Source organism: Gallinula chloropus (genome assembly GCF_964237585.1).
Source record: "Gallinula chloropus genome assembly, chromosome: 5".
NCBI classification, from domain to species: Eukaryota; Metazoa; Chordata; class Aves; order Gruiformes; family Rallidae; genus Gallinula; species Gallinula chloropus.
Window position 1 is genome coordinate 18,802,950 of NC_140090.1, and position 21,791 is coordinate 18,824,740.

Consider the following 21,791-nt stretch of genomic DNA (forward strand, 5'->3'; position numbering starts at 1 on the left):
AGTTTTGTAACTGCACTAAATATTATTTAAACACGACATTGGCAATGATGTTCATGCATGCACATTTTAATACTACAGGAAGCTTGAAACCATACCCCCTGCCATCCAGGAACGTGAAACTAGTTTTAAGGAGACAAAAGAGGAATAAGTGAAGATACTTCCACAAGGCTCCTGATTACCAATTATTTTATTTTTGAGATAGCTAACTGAATATTAAACACCTTATAACAATTGTTAGTGGCCCCACCCAATTATGCACCCTTTCACAGGTAAAACTTCTTGTAGCTCAAATAGAAGTTTTGCCTGCTTAATGAAATCAGCACTGAGTTAAATAACTATAGTATGTTCTATCTCCCTCCCTTCCTTTTTTGAATTAACAGATAATTAAGTCAAATGATCATTTAACTATGACTTCACTTTTTCCAGGGATTGGTAGTTAGTGCTTTGAGACAGTAGTATGGGAATAACTATGTGTTTAACAAATATAATTTAAGTAATGCACCTGGCCCTAGAGAGGTCAGCATGAGAATGTTGCATTTGAACATTTCATACAGCAGGCAAAGTATCATGCCAAAAAGTGTGGCTCTTTGAAACAGTGGAAGGCACAGTCTAGATGTATACTTTACCTTTGACATTGCGACCATTGTCTGGTTTTCAGCATAATAAAAGCAAAGAAAAAGAGAGAAAAAAGACAACTAAAATCTACATCAGAAAAAGCAGAAAATATTGCTTCAAAATATGTATGTGGTTTAAATTGAAATATTTTTGCACCTCCTTGATTTTATTATGTGAACTTTTAGTCAAAATGAAGTCAATTTGACAACTGATTAGGAGTGTATCAGCAGGTAGCAGGACTAGCTCTAGCTGACTTGCCTTAACAGTAACAGGTTAAAATTGTTTCTCCACAAGCCTGTTACTAGGTTAGAACTCGAAAGTGTTAATTACAAAGTGACAATTAGTCACATGCAAATAAGTGAGGCTGAGGGTGGTGGTACAGGCTGGCTGGCTGTGTGGGGTTGCACCTGTGGCGCTGTACAGACCTCCAGGCTTTGCACAGACCCCCAGGCCCTGTGCATAACCCCAGATCCTGCACTGCCCAGAACTTGTGGGAGGTGAACTTTTTACCACAGGAACAAGCTGAATAGCACCTTTCTGAGTAATTACTGGAGAAACAGAGGAGAAAGTTATACCTTAAACCTTTCTTCAGCTCTTAGGTGCCTTTTCACAAGGTAACAGCAGCAAAGCTCTTTGTCCTCACAGACACACCAGTCCTGAATCCTCTCATGAGATCAAACGTCTTGAGGGAGAATATTGTTATTGCTACTATTATTATTTTAAAGGAACCACATAGGTGGATAGGTAGGTGCCACCCATACAACGGGTGTACAACGTGACTGACAGGCCACAGGCCTCCCTTCGTGTCATGCCCACTGCCCTGCTGTTCCAGCTTGGAGGGGCTGTGAGGGGTGGGCAAGGGCCCTGGGGGCTGTCAGGGAACAAGGAGTCAGGGACAGGATGCAGCCATGCTCCTTTGCACTGCTCACCACCATGACCAGCTTACCAGCTTTCAGAGGTGTGTTGGGCTCAAGCTGATATTCACCTGTGCTGATGGACCACCTTGAAGGCTGAGATGCCTGTGCCCCTGTCTGTCCCAGTGGTAGCCTTGTCCATACAGATGCTTCACTTCAGCCCTGCTCTGGAGAAAGACCATGGCCTTCTCCTCTGAGGGGAACTGGAGGTATGGTTGAGTCTTGTGACATGATGCCGCAGAAACTTGCCACGGGGCATTGAGCTGGCCCTCCAGAATGTGCATGTGGGAGAGAATTTAAGTCCTCTCAGCCTGATGTCTTTCTGTGCCAGGTATCTCTAGCAGTAATACAGAATTTGTGAGCTGAGGCTCAAAACCCCACTGTTTTTTCAGATGACTATAGGGATGTTACTGAGGTCACTTTCTGAATACAACAAAATTCCCAACATATCTCTGTGAGCCTGTACCTGCCTGCAAAATCTGGATTACTGGTATTTCAGGTGAGAAGAGCTTGGCTGGAGTTGGGGTGGTAGGCGGAAGACACAGTTCCTGCCCTGTTGCTTTTGCTGTTAAATAGGCAAATTTAAAATTTAATTAAATCGGGTACACTAAAAATAATTTTACACCATAAATTTTCATTTTTTATCTTTTACCATATAACGGCCACAGCTATAATATTTTTAAAGTGATAGGCAACTAGACTACATAAATGAAATGCATGAAGGGCTTGGAACATCTCCCCTATGAGGAAAGGCTGAGTGAGCTGGGACTGTTCAGCCTAGAGAAAAGAAGACTAAGGGGGGACCTCATTAATGTTTATAAATATCTTAAGTATGGGATGCAGGGGGAATTGGCCAGCCCCTTTTCAGTGATCTGTGGAGACAGGACAAGGGACAACGGCTGCAAGTTGGAGCACAGGAAGTTCCGCACCAACATGCGGAAGAACTTTTTCACAGTGAGGGTGACAGAGCACTGGAATACGCTGCCCAGGGAGGTGGTGGAGTCTCCTTCTCTGGAGATATTCAAGACTTGTCTGGACGCCTATTTGTGCAATATGAGCTGGGGAGCCTGCTTTGACAGGGGGGTTGGACCTGATGATCTCTTGAGGTCCCTTCCAATGCCTATGATTTTGTGATTCCGTGAAGTCATTTATAAACTCAATTGCCTTAAATTCAAAAAAAATTGACTGTGGGTGAATTGTTGCAGTTAGTATTGAACTAAATACTGCTATTCTCTTCTGTCAGAATTCTGTTGTGCTGATTGAATTAATAATATTTGAATTGAAAGAAGTGGAAAAATGTTAAATCTGAACGTTGAATTTCACTTTCAGATGGAGTGGTAGTTTTGAGTGGATTCAGAAAAATTCAGAATTATTAGGGTTGATAAACAAAATAAAAATGGAATGGGAAATATATTTATGCTTCCCTGGGTAACACATTTTGCAATATCAAAGGTCCTATAATTTAGCCCATTAAAACTGTAGCTTACTTTGCCCTTTTGTACTTGTGGCTTTACGTTCTCCAGTACAGAATGTAACAGCTTCTGTTCAGAACCTATGAGTCCAGAGAAGATGGTTTAGGCTGAATCCTGATTGCCTATCTTGCATGGATGTTTTAATAGCAACAATAGGGTTTTATGGCTCACTGTTGAGTAAGGAAGCAGGACTTGCTGGCTAAATTTAAAAATCTTTTTAGCGTAAGGTGCCAAATTCTAATATGCTTGGAAGCAGATGGCATCAAGGATGGTTACTAATTCTAATGCAATTCTGAGAGCCATCCTCTGTACTGCAGGGCTTTTTTAGAATGTGTATGCATTGCCTAAACTTAGGGCTAGATCCTCTAATATTTTATAGTTTAAGCAGAGTGAAATTAGAGTGGCAGTGTTTTAGGTTTTTTTAGACTGTGAATTATTACATCATGTGAGAGGTCATAGGAATTCAAATGGATTATTAGTAAAATTACTAGTAAAATTAATTTTCCGTAATATTTAACAGCTGAAAAATATTGTTCCGTGATATGGAGCTAGAAGGTTATGCTCCCCCATACAGCAAGTATTACATTTTGTGGCAAATTCTGAATTAATTTTGTACCACCATCACCAAAGAAAATTAATATTCAAACTGATTTGTATAAATTGTTATCATACAGGTATATGAAGAATGACCAATTCGGAAGTGCTTTAATGAGAATAAATCCTGAAAATATAAATTGAAAAAACAGATATCTTTAAATGTGGTTTATTTGAAAGGTTTGTTTATATATCTGGGAAAGTTGAAATCATGATTAAGGTTATGCACTGGTCCAAAAGACATGCCAAGTTTCAATATGGGATATTTTGCCTCCACATCCTGATATTGATATCTTTGCTTGAATGTGAATATGAAATATAGTAAAATGGTATGGTTTAGGATGGATTGAATTGAATTTTCAGGTTCCTTTGATCAAGAACAACAATAAAAAAAATCAGAATTCAAAAGAAACTGAAATGAGAAAAGAAGTGTTTACCGATCATACAGGAAGAGTAATTGGAAGGCACAATTAGTTCTGCTATTCTATGAGTTACTTTGCATGGCAGAGGAGCATTCAGACATATTTTAGATGTGGAGAAGCAAAGAGCCCTTGATGTGGACCTTCCAAAAGGCATGAGAACTTAAAGGACTTTTACATTTATAGTCAATGAACAGGATAAAAACAGGCAATCACTGAAAATGAAAATTAATTTTCTTGCTAATTTATGAAATTATGCACAGTTTCCTTTGTCATCTGGCTTGAGTAAAAAGTATGCAATTCCAATCATTAGACCATCAGCATCTTCAGAAGCATTGTGTATGTGGCATTTTCCTGTGAAAAGCAGTTTGATATGGAATGCCTCTCCAACGCAAAGGTTTCAAACCTTTTTTTGCAAAACTGTTTCTCATTTCTCAGACTTCCTGTCTCCAACAAGAAATCACGGATTATTCTCCATGACTTTGTGTAATTAGGAGAAATAGTAGAAAAGAAGAGACAGAAAACATCTTTGAAAATTTTGCTGCATGCAAGAATATACTAACACAAAGAGAAAATCATGCTTACATGAACTTCACTCTAGGCATTTCACTAAGAATTACACAAAGCATTTCAATAGAGTTGCTGAGGATATTTTTTCCCATTTGAGTAAAAAAGCATGCCTCAGCGTTGGATCAGTGAATATGCAATTTACCCATTACAGTTTTAAGAAAAGTAAACTGATCAATCTCTGAAGTAGGATTTCACACAGTCAAAGGCAATCTATCATACGTGAGCACGGGACAGAACTGTGCATGTAATTTTAACTTGATCACCTGTTTTTTTCCCCCCAATACCAATATTACCTCTAGGAATGTAGAATGTATGAATGCAGATGGTACTCTTAAGAGAAACACCACGATTTCATTTTTCTGCTTAGACATGAAAAGCAGTATTTAGTGCAAATAAGTCTGGCCTGTTTGGGCCCTTAATAGTTTTAGCGTGCCTTTGAATGTGTACAACTGATCATATTTGGCTTTGCTTACAAAGTGATGATAGCTGCTATGAAAATTTGCAATAATTCCTTTCTCAGTACATCACAGTATACTGATTGACTTTCTACCGTACCTTCACTTGCGTGGCGGTCCCTAAAAATGTTCTTGGGATGGACGTTAAAGCCTTCTATGTCATGTACCGAAGATGCTCTCCGTATACTACAAATGCTTTCCTTTGATCTGGAATGGGTTAGTGGATTGCTTGTCTGTATCATGTCAGGGTAAAGTCTGTCCCATTGCTGTTTAGGTGATGAATGGTCAAGAGGTCCTGATATATTAACCAAAGGCGAACATTTGCTGGGTTGAATCAGTGCTTTTGTATCATCCACTTCTGAGGGACTACAGCTTTCTTTTGTAGGTGATTTAAAGTGCTTCATAGCCACTGAGTCATCGCTGTGCTTAGATGAATCGACTATCACTGCATCAGGGTCATCTTGCGGTAAGGACTGCTTTCTGTACGTCAGAAGTCTCAATCCAGGTAACCGGAACCCAAAAAGTCTGCCTACATGTAAATACAAACAAAACAAGAAAATATATATTAGTTCCTTGTAATGAAAATCTGCTTTTCACACACACAGTCAGAGTACATAATAATAGCTATGAATAATTGGCCTATTCCTAATAAATTACAATGATTAACAATGGAATGTGTAAATGTGGAAATATTATATAACCGTTGTTTGTTATATTGTTTAAGGATATGATACCTCACTCTGAACTAAGTTGTTGAGCTCAGAATAATCTGTTTTAAAAGAGATAAGATTATCTGTTCTGATGGTCCTTCCTAAATTAAAAATCTATGTCTCTATAAAAGACTGCTAGGACACGTTGAACTGCTTTGCTTGGTAGCAGTTATCCTGAAATAGGTACTTGTGGATTCTATTATTAGTGAAACCCCATATGCTCAAAAAGTGTACTGCTGATTTATTGATTTATTGCCTACAAATTAAACAGGAAGATACCGGTGCTAATCCTTCAGAAAAAGAAGTCGTGTATCGGTTTTGCCACAATCCTTTCAAATACTTACATTTTATGATTAAACAAAACACTTATTTTGAATGAGTTTAAAATGAAAAGTAAAGGAATGCTCGGGGGGAAAAAGCAGGAATGGCACTTCTCACACTTCAATTGTGTCTATACAATGAAGTTATCTTTGTACATTTACATGGGTGTGGGCTTAGTTGGGCTTGGTACATTGAATGTCAGGGTAGGCTATTCCGAGTATGCGGAAAACTAACAACTTTGTGTAATGGTAAGAAATATAAGAAAATATAAAATATGGTGAAAATAAAGACAATATAGGGGAAGAACTGTAAAATCTACAGACTGGCCCTCTAAAGAATCAAACCCAGGTAGCAGTTATTTTACATTAAATTTCAGAGAAAAAAATGCTAAACACCCCTACCAAAATAAAATAACTGAAATAACTGAAATGACCAGATGTCATGGCATAAATGGGCTGACTTATCTAATAGTTTTTTGTCGCTCATCACTTTGTTGCATGAGTGTTTTCCACAGCAAATCAATAGCAAAATGATTTCTCAGAGGACATCTGAAAATATTGTGTTATTCACTCTTATTGGGATAGAAATTTAATTTTTTTTCAGTCATTTTTAATTGCCTAGTGGCTACTTCATTAATATTTAGCACTGTAATTTATTGTCCCATACTGAAATGTTTTGAAATAGTCTTTCATTGATGCCTATGCCCAACAGTAAGCGTAGAGTAATTGATGACACAACTTAAGCATTTAATGTTTTAAAAAGAATGTCCTATATATTGAATATTGAATTTATTTAGAGTTCTATGTGAATGAAAGTAAGAGTGCCCTGCTCTTTTGAAAGGCAAACCTGATTAAGAGCTAAAATTTCTATTATAAGTTGGCACTGCAAGTCCATGTATGACTTGGTTGGTTGACCTCTGATAAATTCCAGTAGTGGGTATATGGGGAAGGAATTTAAGAACCACTGTGTTGTGTTATTTCTCCCAGTAAATTTACTCAGTTTCTGGCTATCTGCAGTTCAGAAACTTTCCGATCCAGAGGTTTTGTTCAAATCAGAAACTGAACATTGCGTGTACCTTCCTTCCACGACTTTGTCTTGGTGCTTTTGAAACACAGTTTTACTTTGATCTGCAAAACATCCTATACGAAACATTTCTGTGATTTTAGCATACCACTTGGAGAGGGTGCTAATTCTTATGATATGAAAAGTAGCTAATAATTGCTCACTTTTTATAGTCTCTTTAATGTTTATAGCTTTTCATGCATCTGTTGCATTCCTCTTTGTATACCTCTTTCCAAGCTGAAGAATGCTAGTGTAACTGTATTGTGTACCTCTGACCACCCTACTCACTCTTCTCAGTTACTTTTCATTTCTAATGTAATAATTTTTGACAGTGCCCTGAGCTGCTCTCAGACTCAGGAATCAGTGCAGCAACATAACATCTTTTTGCTTTGATCTGAGTTACTTTCCTTATTTTCCAAATATTCCTAATATTTGATTTGCCTTTTTGAGTTATTTTCCTACCTGTGCTAATTTAAAGTATTTTCACGACAGCCGAGAGATCTCTTTCTTGATTGGTAATACAAATCTCATATTCTGAATAATTTTGTGAGATTTGCAAACATTCTGACCTTGCTGTTTGTGCCTTTTTTATCCAAGTAATTGAAAATTTATTAGATCATTGACAACCTGTGAGACTGTTGGTAACATCTCAGTATTTTGAAATCTGGTCATTTATTTCCACCTTCTCCCCCTACTTTAAGATATAAATCCATATAACAATCATCCTTTTATTTTTTCCTTAATAATTTCTGAAAAGGCTCATTGAATTTCAGGAGTTTAGCATTGAATCTATTATTCTAATACACATACACACACAACAGTACAATAAACAGAAATGCCTATTACATAAAACCAGAGTCATGCATGTTTTAAACAGCAGCTAGAGGTGCCAGTTTTCAATCTGCACAGTTATATTCAGCAGAGTGCATCTTGGGAACATGTATTTTTTCGAAATTACCAAGTTAATTGAACTTAGAGTTGAAATTAGTGAAGTACATTAAAAATAATTTTATTATTTTTAAATGCATGTAGAATTGCGTTTCAAAGCAGTTTATAAATCAAATCAAAGCTTATTGCTTATTGAAAAGTGAAAAGTGAAACAAAGACTGTAATTCTTTTTTCATCAATTACATTGAACTTCTTAAAAATACCATTCATAAGATTTTCTGGCATTAGACATTGTTAAAGGCTTTTTTACTGGCACACTGTTTTAGTTATATTCATGCTGGTGCAGATGGTCTTTTCTGCTTCACCAAGTTAATATGACCATGTTATACTGCATTACTGATTTAGCTGTCTAAATGCAGTTCAGCTGGAAAGTTAGTGAGAATTTTGCTTCTTGCTAAGACTCTTGGGCATGAAATAAAAAACTTAAATGAGTAGCTTTTTGCTGTTCTTCCATAATTTGTAATAAATGGTCTCAAAGTTAAAAATATAAATTTCCTGCTTTTTAATGTGAATATTCTTTAGAGGAATAGTAGTATTATTCCTCTCCAGTGTATAGACAATGAGCTACATGATGTGTCGGCCATTCAGCTCTCTGCTGCAGTACAGTAGCTGAAGCGATCAGGAGGCCCATTCAGAATTTGTCTAGTTTACATTACACTTCCTTGCACAGGTCAGTAATAATATGATTTTTCATGAAGCAAAATTCATGGCCTCAGATGCACTGTCCCAGTATAGACTAGAAGGGTCAGTGAAAGCTTTCCTGTTGTACTGTTTGTGGACTGAAATCTTTTGTTTGAAAAGGGACAACCCCTGCTTTGTGTATGTATGATCTCACAGCAGATTTATCTTTGCCTACAATATTAAAACATTTTTGAGATGCAACAAGGTATTTTATATAAATATAGAGATATAGTTACATTAAAATTCTTATGTTTTATTCAAGTTGAAGACTAGATTGCCAAGTTCTTAGTGCTGAGTCAGAGATTTGTATAATTGTGCCTCACTAAGAGCAATTGAGGAAAACATTTGAATATGAGTCACAATTCCAGGCTTACATTCCACCTCCTCCTTTCAAACCTTGCTTCACTGAATAAGTAATTTGCAAATGAGTTAATCTGTTGGTTGCATTTATTCTCTGTGCCATCACAGCTAACCCATAGAGTTTCAAAATAGTAGAGTTCAGTCCAAAAATATACTTCAAATAAGAAAGGACACTTCTAAACTGTTCACAGATGTAGTTATCTCCAAAGACCCAAATTCAAATTGACTTTTCTTGCCTTCTGAAAGCCTTTTATAATTCTGTCTCATATTTTGGGAGATCATAGGGAAAGATATTTGGAACTCATGGAAATAAAATGTTTTGGTTAATAGTTTTGTGAAAAAAGTGTAGGGGAAAAGATCTATCTTGATAAGAAAAATTAATATCCTTGTTTTTCAATGTGTATGGAAATGAGAAATGGTACCATTAATGGAATTAAACACTAAATAGCATCATACAGAATTTTGTGGCAGAGAAACAAAACAAAAAAAGAACACTGATTCCAAAAAGACTGTATTGACAGTTACAATCATGGTTGCAACTTTCTGTCACATCAGTCCAAATTTCATTTTGAAAATGGAGTATTCCAGCAAAGAGCTATTCTTTAGTGACCCAATACACCTACGTGGCAAGTAATTTCCCTATCTGTTCTGTGCAAGCTTTCCATAACAAGGAAGGAAAATGATATTTGATCCGAATATTGCCTTGCTACTGTGAAGGCACTCCTGAAATTTCTAGCAATGAAAATGTAGACTTAAATACTAGGCACAATGTCAAAGTCAGAGAAATGCCTACAACTGAGAGGCCTTTCCTTTCACTACAACTTCTATATGGTTTGTTTGGGGGTTTTTTTGGATTACGGGTAGATGCTATGTGCTATCTCAAAGCCCATTTATCCCATGTCAATACACACAGGATTCCTGGTTTCCTATCAGCACTACAGAAGGGAAGTCCTAAGAGATAGCAGCTGGGAGGTCATGATGGTTTCTCAAAGAATTTCTCAGACCGTTTTTGTAGCATCTCTAGCAGCAGTGTTACTTTCATACTGATGCAGAGAAGTAGTTACCCAGAAACCAGTATCTGAAGCTGCTTTCAGAGAAGTTAACCAAAGGGAAAAGAAGTGGTAGCTGGTCTCAGGCTCCCTAACTGGGAGCTAGATTTAGTCTATTGGACTCTAAATGTTCTCTAGGCTTAGACTTTCCAAAATCAAATCAGCTGAAATGCACAAAAAGTTTGCAGTAGATAAATTAAGTGAGGTATAGAAACTGTCAGAACTGGTAATGACACACCGCCTGTCCTAGGCTGAGTGTTAAACTAAACTCTGAGCTGCCCATGTTTCTGGTACAACCTGTTAACTGTGGTAGTGTTAAAGAAAGTGAAGTCTTGGATAGTTTTATTATAATGAATGACTGGTCTGGATATAATATGAAACATATGTTACCTTTTAAGTGTATAAAGTTAAAGAATGCAACATATATATGTACAAAGATCAACCTGATATAGACAGAGAGATTTCTTTGGTAAGGGTAGGTAATGTAGGTCAATTATGACAGTCGATCCTCCAAAGCATGAGTTAGTTCAACAATATTTTGTTCAACAAGACAATGAAACTTCCCCAAGTGATCAAAATTACTTTCACAAAAGGAACATAAGTCAGCTCTTTGAAGATTTTTTGAGAATTGAATGCCTACTGTCAAGGAATTATCAGGATCTAGGTTATCAAAAATACAGACACAGTTATTGAATTCCTGCTGAAAGGCTTGTAAATACCAGCAGATTTGCTCTGAGAAATGGTATCCCAAAACACTGACAGCCTAAAATAGCAACAAATACCTGAATGTATCCTATGCACTGTGTGCATAGGATATTTTTCTCCTATTTTTGACCCAGACTCAGCAGGTTTTACGATTGAGAATTATGGCAAGAGCCAATTACAGGAGTTTTTTGAGTTCTTTTCCTGCAAATGCGGAGAATGGTTAAGAGAGTAACAGGGTTCCAGAGATTCCCATCTACACACTGGCCTCTGAGATGGCCTGTCAGAACACAAAACGAAGGGACTGAAGTCTCTGGCTACATGTAGAGCTATAGTGTATGTGGTTGACCAGTGAATTTAGCCTGAACAATGTCTACCTCAAAAGATGCAATGGTTATACCCCTGGATGTTTATATGAACCTGAAACATTTAGCTGCCTGCTTTCTTCTCATTTATTAATAGACATGCCATTTTATTAGATCTTAGTCATTATGTTAAGATTATAGCTGTTACATTGTTTTTGTGAAAAAGCCGTAACAAAAAAAGAACTTTTGGTCCACTCAGAAGATGATTTTACTTCTTCCCTTTTTATTTCTTAGACATTTTTGTAAGTGGAAAAGAAGAAAAAAGTAAATAATTGCAATGAAACAAAATAGCAAGCATCACAACAAGTTATATGCAAAGAATTCATAAGTGAGCACAATATTTTGCTGTCTTGCTAAGAATATGGTGGGCTTGTTGGCAGCTGGAGAAAAGAATCTATTTCATCTATTAAATCAAGTTCTCAAGAAATTCTCAACCCTTCATCACCTTAGTTGCTAGACTCCATAGAATCACAAATATTGCTTTTGTCTGAGACAAGAAGCCTGAAGAAGGTTTTTTATGTTTTAACACTCGATTTGTATACTGCTACCAAATTTCGCAGTTTCTTTTGTCTCCTATATTGATTGAATTTTTTTTATGCTTTGCATACAAGAACTTTCCATGATAATAAGCTGAAAAGTATCACTGCATTTGTATTTTATATGTAATATAATTATACTAAATTTAATAGTTTAGCTGTTATATCTATAGTTTTGCAGAAATAAGTTTTCAGAAAGTGGGAACAAGAGCCATATTTTGACTCGCACTCTTCCAGAATTATATAAAATGTAATGAGATCTTGAAATAATAGAACCAGAGCAAAGCAATAAAAGGTTTTTAGTAGATAGAATTTTAGAAGATAGATTTACCTGAAGAAGAGCCACTCGAAAGGTTGTTACCATCTGAAATACAATTAAACTAGATTTACAAAAAGCTTTAGCTTAAAAAGAAACAGGTTCAAAAAATAAACAGACTATTAAGAAAAGAAAGTGGAATATAAAATTTCTAACATTTTAGAAGTAAATTCAGGTATCTTGAGTTCATATACAATGTATGCAATCTGCAGAGGAATTGTTTGAAAAGTACATTGCCTTTTTATTTGGAAAATTTAAGAACTTTTCCATTAAGAAGTACTTTGATATTTACTAATTTTGTCACATAGATCAATATATGTTTCCAATTACCACGTTTTAGAGTTGGCTAATGTTTCAGACAGAGAACTAAAGTAGGTATATCCAGACTAACGTGCTATTTCTCATGAAATGGAAGCTCTTCATATTTCTTAGTGATCGTTTCTTTGCTAGGAAATGCCAATTTTGTTTGGAAGAAACTGACTGAAAATTTGAAGCATTCAGAATGTCCTTGGGAAGAATAGGCTTTATTCGCTGACACTTGTTCAGAGTACGACCTTAAAGAAGTTTCATATTCCTGACAGGGCTCACTTATTTCATGTTTCATGGGTGGAACTCAGACTATGTGTCCTTGCCAATTGCTTTCACTTCTTTGGAATGCCCACCTTGCCTGGGTGCAATGGTCCTTAACACAGGCCAAGTAATAATGATAGGATACTATGCCTGATAAACAAGACACAGTGGTGGTAACCCCCTTTATTTTTATCTATAGATCTATTTTGCTTGCTTACATTAAAATTATTTCTACTGCATGGCAAATAATCTAAATGAAAAAAATATATTCCTTACAATCACTGTACACCTGAAAGCTTCTGGAATCTTTTAAAAAGTTTTTCTGCTATCTAGTAGAGCTGTCTTTATCTAAGATTAAGATACCCTGATAGTTTGAATTTTTCCCTCTTCAGGGTTAAAATCTCCAGATTAACAATTTAACAAGATGTGTTAAATTCTCTGTGCTAGCTCCCATTATGAATAATAGAGCCATATGTCTCTCCCATTAGAGAATGGTGCAAAACAAAACTCTATAGTTCAGTCCAAGAAACTTTTTCATACTGATTTCTCATACTTACTATGTATTTAAGTAGCAAAAGGAAAATTTGGAGGTCTCTGCATAGCCAGAGTATTGTCAGCTTGTGTTCCTTTTCCTGTCCAATGTGTACAGGTCATCTCCACTGAAAGCTACTGAAAGCTGTGTCAATCCCTCTATTTGCAGAGATTAATTTTTTTTTTTAAAGTTTGTTCAAGTTAGAGCACAAAAGCTCTGTGATCCTAGCTGAGAGAGACCGTAATGCAAACAGCTTATTACTGTGGCTAGAATTCAGGGAGGATTCCTTTCTAATCTGAGCCTGTCACTAGGAAACAGAAATAAAGCCACCCCACCTGTATTTCTCTGTAAAAGAAGACTAATAGAATTTATTTATCTTAATGGCTGTTCTGTTAATGGGCAGTTAGGTATTTGTGGAGCAGTAAAAGTGAAAGTACCAGAGCTCCTGTCTTTTACTGGTGATTGCTGTTATACCGTATTACTTTGCCAAGAGTTCAACACTGTCTCAGTTCACCTAACATTCACTGTAATTTACCTTGGAGACAAATACACATATTGACACTGGAGTTCTCAAAACTATGCTGCTGGTTGGCCAGATAGAAACCTCTGTCCTCCTGAACACAATTTTTCTTGACTAGCCCTCACTTATGATGAATTTGCTTCCAGTAGTACAGCTAAAAATAAGACCCTGGACAAATTTCTCATTATATTTTGGGCAAAGTCAGGGGGTTACTATTGCTTATGCGTGCCATGTTCTATGTGGCAAACTTGTATACATAAAACACAATATGGTATTTCATGGCAACACTGTTCTCCAAATATGTTTAGAAAAAATATGTGCTTGCCTCTCACTAAACTGCTATGCTGCCTTAAATAACTAATTGCTCTGCACAGAGGAAAACCAATACCTTTTTTTGAGTTCAGTCTTAGACTGAAAGGCCTGATTTGAATTTCGGTTGTGCTTATTTTACTTGTAATGTCAGTGGATACGGTGATCTCTACTCCTGAGATGTAACTCATTGCTGAGACCAGGATAGACACAAACTTGGTGAAGGGTAAGCACCTTGAAGAATCTCTCTGCTTGAAATATTTGTGGTTTTAGCTATTTTAAGAATATTATTAGCCAATTTGCTTTGTGAACCATATCCAGGAAGTATGCATTCATTCTATGTATAACAGATCCTCTCGTTTCCTTTAGAGGAAGAAACCCAAGACATTATTCCAGGGTGCGTGTGTTTGTGTGTGTGGGTATGTCTTTGATAAGCTTACAGAATTTGAAGTGATAAAATGATAAGACTGCCCTCAAATACCCCTCATCTGCACAATGCAATTATATGCTTGATCAAATTACTTTCTGGACTTTCTCCCATGAGGTAATGAACATTGTGTTTAGGAACCAGTTTTATCTTATAGGTTAGTACTTCTAACTAGTCAAAATATGTTGAAGTTAAATTAATAGAACTTCTGATAAATTTACCTCATCTGACGTTAGCTATTTTAGCCTACATATTAATAGTAATTATGCTGTAGACAGGGCTGGAATAAACGCTAGAATAAACACTTCTCCGTCACTAACAAAAGCCCCCAAAGGTGGGGCAGAAAATGAAGACAACTCAGAAGTAAAGTTTTTTTCTCTTTTTGTGCCTGTGTGTACATTTCAGTCCCATAAAAGGTCCACTTTGAGTAGAAAAATTATACCTATGTATCAAAGTTAATATCCTCAAATCTATGACTCTCTGTCAGTGTGAAATAGCTGCTTATTTTCTCCCTATCATGATTGCTCTTGATATTTTGCAGTTACTAGGTATACAGATGCAAAGCATCTCACAGCTTTGAAGGAGACAACTGGGTGCCCGGAGCTAATATTAATTTATGCCACAAGTTCCATAGATTTCTATAAAATTTCCTCATCAAATTGGTGGATTGGATAAACATGCCAGATTGGAATTTTTAAAGATTTGGGAATAAAACTGGACAACTATGTTTCCTTTCCTCAACAGACGATTTAAAAGACATATTTAAATATAGAAGTTATAGTAGCTTAACACTTTATAATGAAGAGTTTAATGAAGTCTGTACCACACACTGTACAGGAATTCTTGTCTTATTTTTTTTAACAACTGTTACTATTAGACAAATTTAAATGATAATTTAATAATGTTCACATCTTTTTTGCTAAACTGGTACAAAATCACATCTCTTAATTTACTGAATTGTAGAAAATGTACAGAAAGTTCTTTTTTTTTCCTTTTACAATGTGTCTAACAGGAAGGAGTTATCTTTTTCTAAAATTGTCTTGCTAATGATCTGTTATTTACGCATTATTTCTGTTGGAGTTGAAATTTTTTTACAACTGTGGTAAATGATTAGATTCATGAAAATTTATGAACAACACTTTTGGGAATAATTTTCATCATCATAGTGACAATCAAGCAAATGTTAGTGTCGTATCAGATGTTTCAGAGAACAGTCCATAAGAACTGTTACGAGTAAAATTCACTTTTAGGGTTTATGTAGCTCCAAAATTTTCATCTTAATACTAGAATATGTTAAATAAATATCCTTTCAGGTATTTATGTCTTCCAGAATTTCACAGATGAAATGTGTGTGTGTGTAAATTATTAAATATTTTTATCTTTGGGTATAGAATTGGCTATATAATTTCTGGCATTATAAAACATTTACATGACCTAAGAAAAGGCAATGCAAAAAGCAAACTTATTGGAAAAGAATTGAGGTAAGAATGAATAGAACTCTCATATCTGAAAATGAGACAAAATTTAGAAAAAGTGATTGGATGATGAAGGAACATCTAGAGCTCAAATCAGTTTCTGTGTTTCTCACTTTCACTGCACATTGTAAAGGTAAGTCCTCAATGGAGAAGAGGATGTCACCCAGTCATGGAAGAAATACTTACAGAAGAAATTTCCACACCTCTGTGAATATAAAGATTTAACAGATATAGTATTAAATAAATTGGTTAGAAGTTTAAACACAAATATGTGAGAAATTTTTGAGGATTTTTTTCCCTGAAGAAAGAAAATGTTATATATGAACAGGACTTCTTTTATTTTACTAGTGAAATGGCATATTGAAAAATAGAATTGTGGCAAAACACAAAAGCAATGAAACAGAAAAGAGTGAAAAATCACTTTGCCTAGATTTATTAGGCTTTACATGTTTGGTACATGCTAGGATTTTCCAAAATTTATCTATTTGATTATAAAAAGACAGGTCAGACTGCCATAGAGAGCTGATGAAAAATACTGTCAGGGAAGAATAAAGAGAACAAAAGGATCAGCTGAAAGGATTTTTACACTGCTAGAGTCCAGTATCTTTACTTTTCACATTACTGCCTATTCAGCTTTTTGCTGCATATGAGGTAGGAACTCTAGAGCACCAGACTAGAAAGATTTCTATTTATACTCAAAGGTGGTCATCAAGCTCCTGGCAACATACTGCATTTTTTTAATAATCTATTATTTTCTGTCAGGCCCAGTGCTGAATCAGAACCTAGCTGTGTTAACCATTATAATGGCATATAACAAAAGACAGGATCACTGTCCCAAAGAGCTTACAAACACCATTTAAAATATCTGTCAGTGTTTAGCTGGTAAATTTTTAATTTTCTGCCTATCCAGGGCTCAATGTATTCTTGGAACTCAACCTAGCAAATGTCAATTGACTTCCATAGGTCTTCACCTCGTCCAGAGGGCTCTCAGCCCTTTAACAGGTTGGAATGCATTTTCTGCTAGAGCCTTTGAAAACAGGATACAGTGTATGTACAGCATGAAATGCTTTTTTCTTACATGTTGTTAGTCATGAGGAGTACTGAAGTAAGCAGTCTTGTTCAAAACTGTTGGCTGCAGCTAGCAAGATAGATGCTTTTAGAAAAAGGACAGTTTTTTCAAAGTTACACTTGATAAATTTGATGTCAACTCTTAATAAATCAATTAGAGGAAGAATGATAGTATGGAAGAGTTATTGTATTTTCTAGGGTCAGGAAAATAACTGTAATCTTTTAGTTTCCTATTCAGTTTTGGTTCTTCTATCCTGCAACGTGACTCAGTCATTTTTATTTGCTCTCATGTTGAAAACACATTCTAATATGAGAAAACTCAATCTAAGGAGCTCTGGAAAGAAATCTTTCATGATCTGTGTACTTCTGGGTAGTAGATGTTAATGCAATCTGAAATCTTTTGTCTTTTGTCATTAGCCGGTGCTTATCTTACTTGTTTGTCAGAGATGTATTGCACTTGTTATATGGCTGGTTCCCTCGCTATTTTTATTCTTTAAATTTGTTGCTGCATTTGAAGGGATTTTGTTTCTTTGCCTTTTTTTTTTTCTGAAGCTGTATCCATTACTGTCCATTTTGTGTGATCCAATAAAAACAGTTCACCTGCTTTACCTGTTGACATATGCTCCAATAATGTGATGAAAAACTAACTTTCTTCTAGAGAATCTGCTGTTTAAAAAACTAAATTTTTGTTGGTAAACAGTCCATCTTTTTGTGACTTCTTTTGTTGCTCATTGTTTTTTCTCTGCCTTTTCTAAATTTCAAGGGTTTTATTTCTTTGTTTTAATTCAAATCCACCAGTGGATTATAAAGAATATCTAGTAGTTATTTCTGGATGCTTTGCTTGTGTTGGTCTCTTTCTTGAGAATTCTATTTGCTAAGAAGAATTTTTGGCTATGTAGCTGTTGTGGTTTAACCTGGCAGGCAGCTAAAAACCACACAGCCATTTGCTCCCCCTCTTCCATGCAATGCAATGGAGGAGAGAATCAGAAAAAAAAAAAAAAAGTTAAAACTTGTGAGATGAGATTTAGACAATTTAATATGACAGAAAATGAAGATGATGATGATGATCTTAATAATTATATAATATACCAAACAAGTGATGCACAGCACAACTGCTTATCACTCACAGACTCCTGAGACGCAGCTAATTCCTGAACCATGGTCTAAACCACCAGCTAGCTTTCCCCAAGTTATGTACAAAGCATGATATTTGGCCAGTTGGGGTCTGCTGTCCTGGCTGCGTCCCCTCCCTGCTTCTTGTGCACCTCCAGCCTACCTGCTGATGGAGCAGTGTGAAAAGCTGAAAAAGTCCTTGACTTGGTGTAAAAATTGCTTAGTAACAACTAACACACCAGTGTGTTATCAACATTATTCTCATCTTAAATTCAGACCACAGCACTATACCTGCTACTTGGAAGAAAATTAACTCTATCACAGCCAAAACCAGGACAGTAATACATTTTTGTATCACTATTCTTCCCATCCTGCTCATGTAACAGTCTGTTCTGAAACCACAAGCAGGTAGGTAGGAGTATGAGCAGCCATGTCCTGCTCTAGCTTCTGCCAGTTTCCGGCATCTGGCTGTACTTACTAACAGGAAAATGGGTCAAGTCACTTTTCCTTTTGCACCTTGGTCTTTATCTAATACACAAGGAGCTTGGAGCCACACCTATTTGTTTTTCCAGAACTCACAGCAAGGAAATCTGCTGTCATGCATCACTACTGTAAAACAAGAGAGGGATGGCTTGACTAAGTGTGGGTGTTTTTGGTTTGGTTCTTTTTTGGTGGATGTCCTCATGGCGGCTTTTCACTTTAAAATACAGTAAGTGACAACACTTGAAAATGTACAGTGATGTATTTCAGACAGCAGAATAAAAAGGTCTTTTCCAGGACATGAAGCTACCCCCAACAATGGGTATTTCACTTCCTGTTTTGTCAATAAAACATCATTAAGCATAGACCAACTGAACAACTTTATGGTTTAAAATTGTTTTTTACAGTCAGGAAGTGTTCAAAATTCACAAAATCATGGCATCCTAGAAGAAAAACAAAACTTGAGTGAGGTTTATTGATGTAATTTTTATCATATTTTTCATGCACTTACTGATATTCCTTAATGGGATTTTTACCATAACATTACTCTTAAAAAACCAAAAATATGGTGTTTTCTTGATATCTCAAAAAAACCCCACCCCCTGTTATATTGGTTATTAAAAAAAAAAAACCCTCACAAAACAGAATAAGAAAAGATAGTATAAAAGCAAAACATTTAAAATGTCTATTGTTACGAATATTTACAAAGGCTCTTTTAAAAACACATGATATTTGGTGAACAATAATTATATGCAGACTGCTAGGTTCCAATAACGGGAATTTTCCTTTCCACATTCTTCTATCTATTGTCATTGTAGGTTTCTACAAACCTAACTGTAAAGACTTTGGCACATCCAGAGTGTTTCAGTCAGAACTCTTTTCTCCATGTGTAATGAAAACATTTTATGTGAATGATTTGGCAATGTTATGGGGGGATTTTTTGTTTCTGTATTTTTCTCTTTAAGTGAGATCCTATACATTTTTTCAGGAAGGTACAGTATAGAAGATCTAGATACTAGAATAATGGCAAAGACTGTTTTAATCAGAAAGAACCTGATAATTCTGTTATAAGCATAGCTACAGGCCTGCTCCTTGCAATCTTCTCAACATAACTAGTAGAAAAAAGTAATACAGCATGTCATCACTTCAACGGCGCATAATGCTTACACTGGGAAAGTTCTCCCCTCGCCTCTTGCAGTGAAGATCGTACTGGTCTTTGTCTCCTATCTAGAGAAAGCTGAAGTGTTGATTTAACAATCAGAAAACTTACGTTGCAGGTCCCTTTATCATACTAACATTAAAGATTATTGCTCTGTGAAAAGGTATTTTCCAACTGTTGCTGACCCAGCCAGGGAGAGTGTTAACACTCGCTGTTAGAGCATGCTGTGCTTTACTAAGAGCTTGTACAAATGGGGATGTGTTCTGGGAAATCTTGTAGTAAGAGCAGATTACGTGAGTGTAGATGCAAAGCAGAAGGATCATGTGCTGCTGCTGCACAGAGTGAAGGTCAGCAAAAGAGCACACATTCTGCAGATCGTGGGACAGAAGCTACACAGTCTTGCTGCATAAGAAACAGACTTTTGTTTTGTGTAGAGTTTTCTGACAATGCTTACATTCCAGGGTGGAATGAAAACAAAAGCATCTCCTGTATATCCAAAAAAACCCCACATCCTTCAAACTAATCTAAATACTTCAATTGGATAAAATTAGGATGTTTTAACTTTTTTGTGTGTGTGCTTTATATTTTCTAATTTAATCAAACCTTCCACCAACTTTTTTTTTAATCTGGAAAAGAAAATACAAATAGTAAATTTTGCATAGGTTAAGGTGAAATATTTGGGCTGTATCATAATGCTTTTGTGTGGTTTTCTATTCATAGTCAATTTTTGTCAAAGGTAATGCACTTCTGGGAAATGTTTTACTTTTAATGAATTTATACTCCCTAGCTGTACTCTAAAAGATCCATGCTGTTAGTATTACCAAAGATCGGATGGATTATTTTACCAACTTTATAACATCTAACTTCTTACTGTTTTGAATTCTATCTTAAATGAATAAAGCAATCGGAGTCACATGATTTCTTTTCTATCACTATTGTCCAGGTTAATTATTCTCCCAACTAACAGTAGAGGTAAGTAGAGAACTTTCAATGAGTAACTTACGATTTACAAGTTTGGATGGCAATATTGGCTTGCACTTCTCGGGAGATGCCACATTCTCTTCATCTGTTACATACTCAAAGTTAATAATAAACATCATTGCTACTCCCTCTTGATTTTTTACTGGAATTATGTGGGTGTTGCAAATGAAGGTAGATCCTGTGGATGGAGAAAGAAAAAAAAAAATTAAAAAAAAGGAAGAAAGGAAATGTCACTATTTTTTCACTCCACTAATTCCAGTTACACCAACAGATGGCAAAGAATATTTCTTTCATTTTAATGATTGAACATCAAACACTATACGTCAAGCAATATAATTTAAACAGGAACATTTTCATAGAAATAAATATATCTGTTAAGAATTTATTAGATTCATTACCTCTTCCAAAAGAACTCTTCCTTAAAATGAAAATTTTACTTTTTGTTTTTTATTCACTGGAGGTACCTATATAGACAGAATTGTGATATGGAGACATTTAGCACCAAAAGTAGCAATGTGAACACTGTTGCAACAACAGCACTGGTGAAGAAAGCAGAACCCCATTCTTCTAAATGTCAGACATTCTTCAAGCTTTTGGTTCTATTAGAACAGGATGAATCATGCTTTAAATATTTATGGGTGTAAACATATCACTATTCTTATTTTAGCTTTCAATCTTTTCAGGGCTGTTTAATGTTTAGGTTTGTGTTAAAAATAATATTTGTTACCTGACGGTAAAAATATATAAAACTTATGAGGTTTTATATTCTACCACAAAAAACTTCTAAGCTGTGGTATTTGTATTTGACTTAACTGTTATATACAACTTGAACTATGAACTTGTAGGTACCCTAGTGTTCATATATATGGAGCATACCCACATTACAACTTCTGTTCATTTAAGTATGATTTCTCAACACCTCTAGTAGTCAGGATGGTCTTGTTCAAATGCCCAATTACAGATTTTAAAAAGTCTTTGTGTTAATTCTTCCAGTATAAATTTTAAGAGATTTCATTTGCTAAGGTCATTAGTTTTAATTCCTTCTATTAACTTAACAGAATATAGTGG

General features: G+C 35.6%; 1 protein-coding gene across 1 annotated transcript in view; it reads right to left on the reverse strand.

The window, feature by feature from the left end:
* Nucleotides 1-21,791, reverse strand: part of KCNH7 (potassium voltage-gated channel subfamily H member 7) — a gene marked incomplete at its 3' end in the record, with an annotated part of 221,040 nt that overhangs the window by 66,430 nt on the left and 132,819 nt on the right. Inside the window, exons 3-5 of the mRNA XM_084264659.1 lie at nt 20,746-20,901; nt 5,140-5,568; nt 627-647 (exon numbers count right to left, since the gene is read on the reverse strand). Coding sequence (XP_084120785.1) covers nt 627-647; nt 5,140-5,568; nt 20,746-20,901 — 606 coding nt within the window. The remainder of the gene's footprint in view (nt 1-626; nt 648-5,139; nt 5,569-20,745; nt 20,902-21,791) is intronic.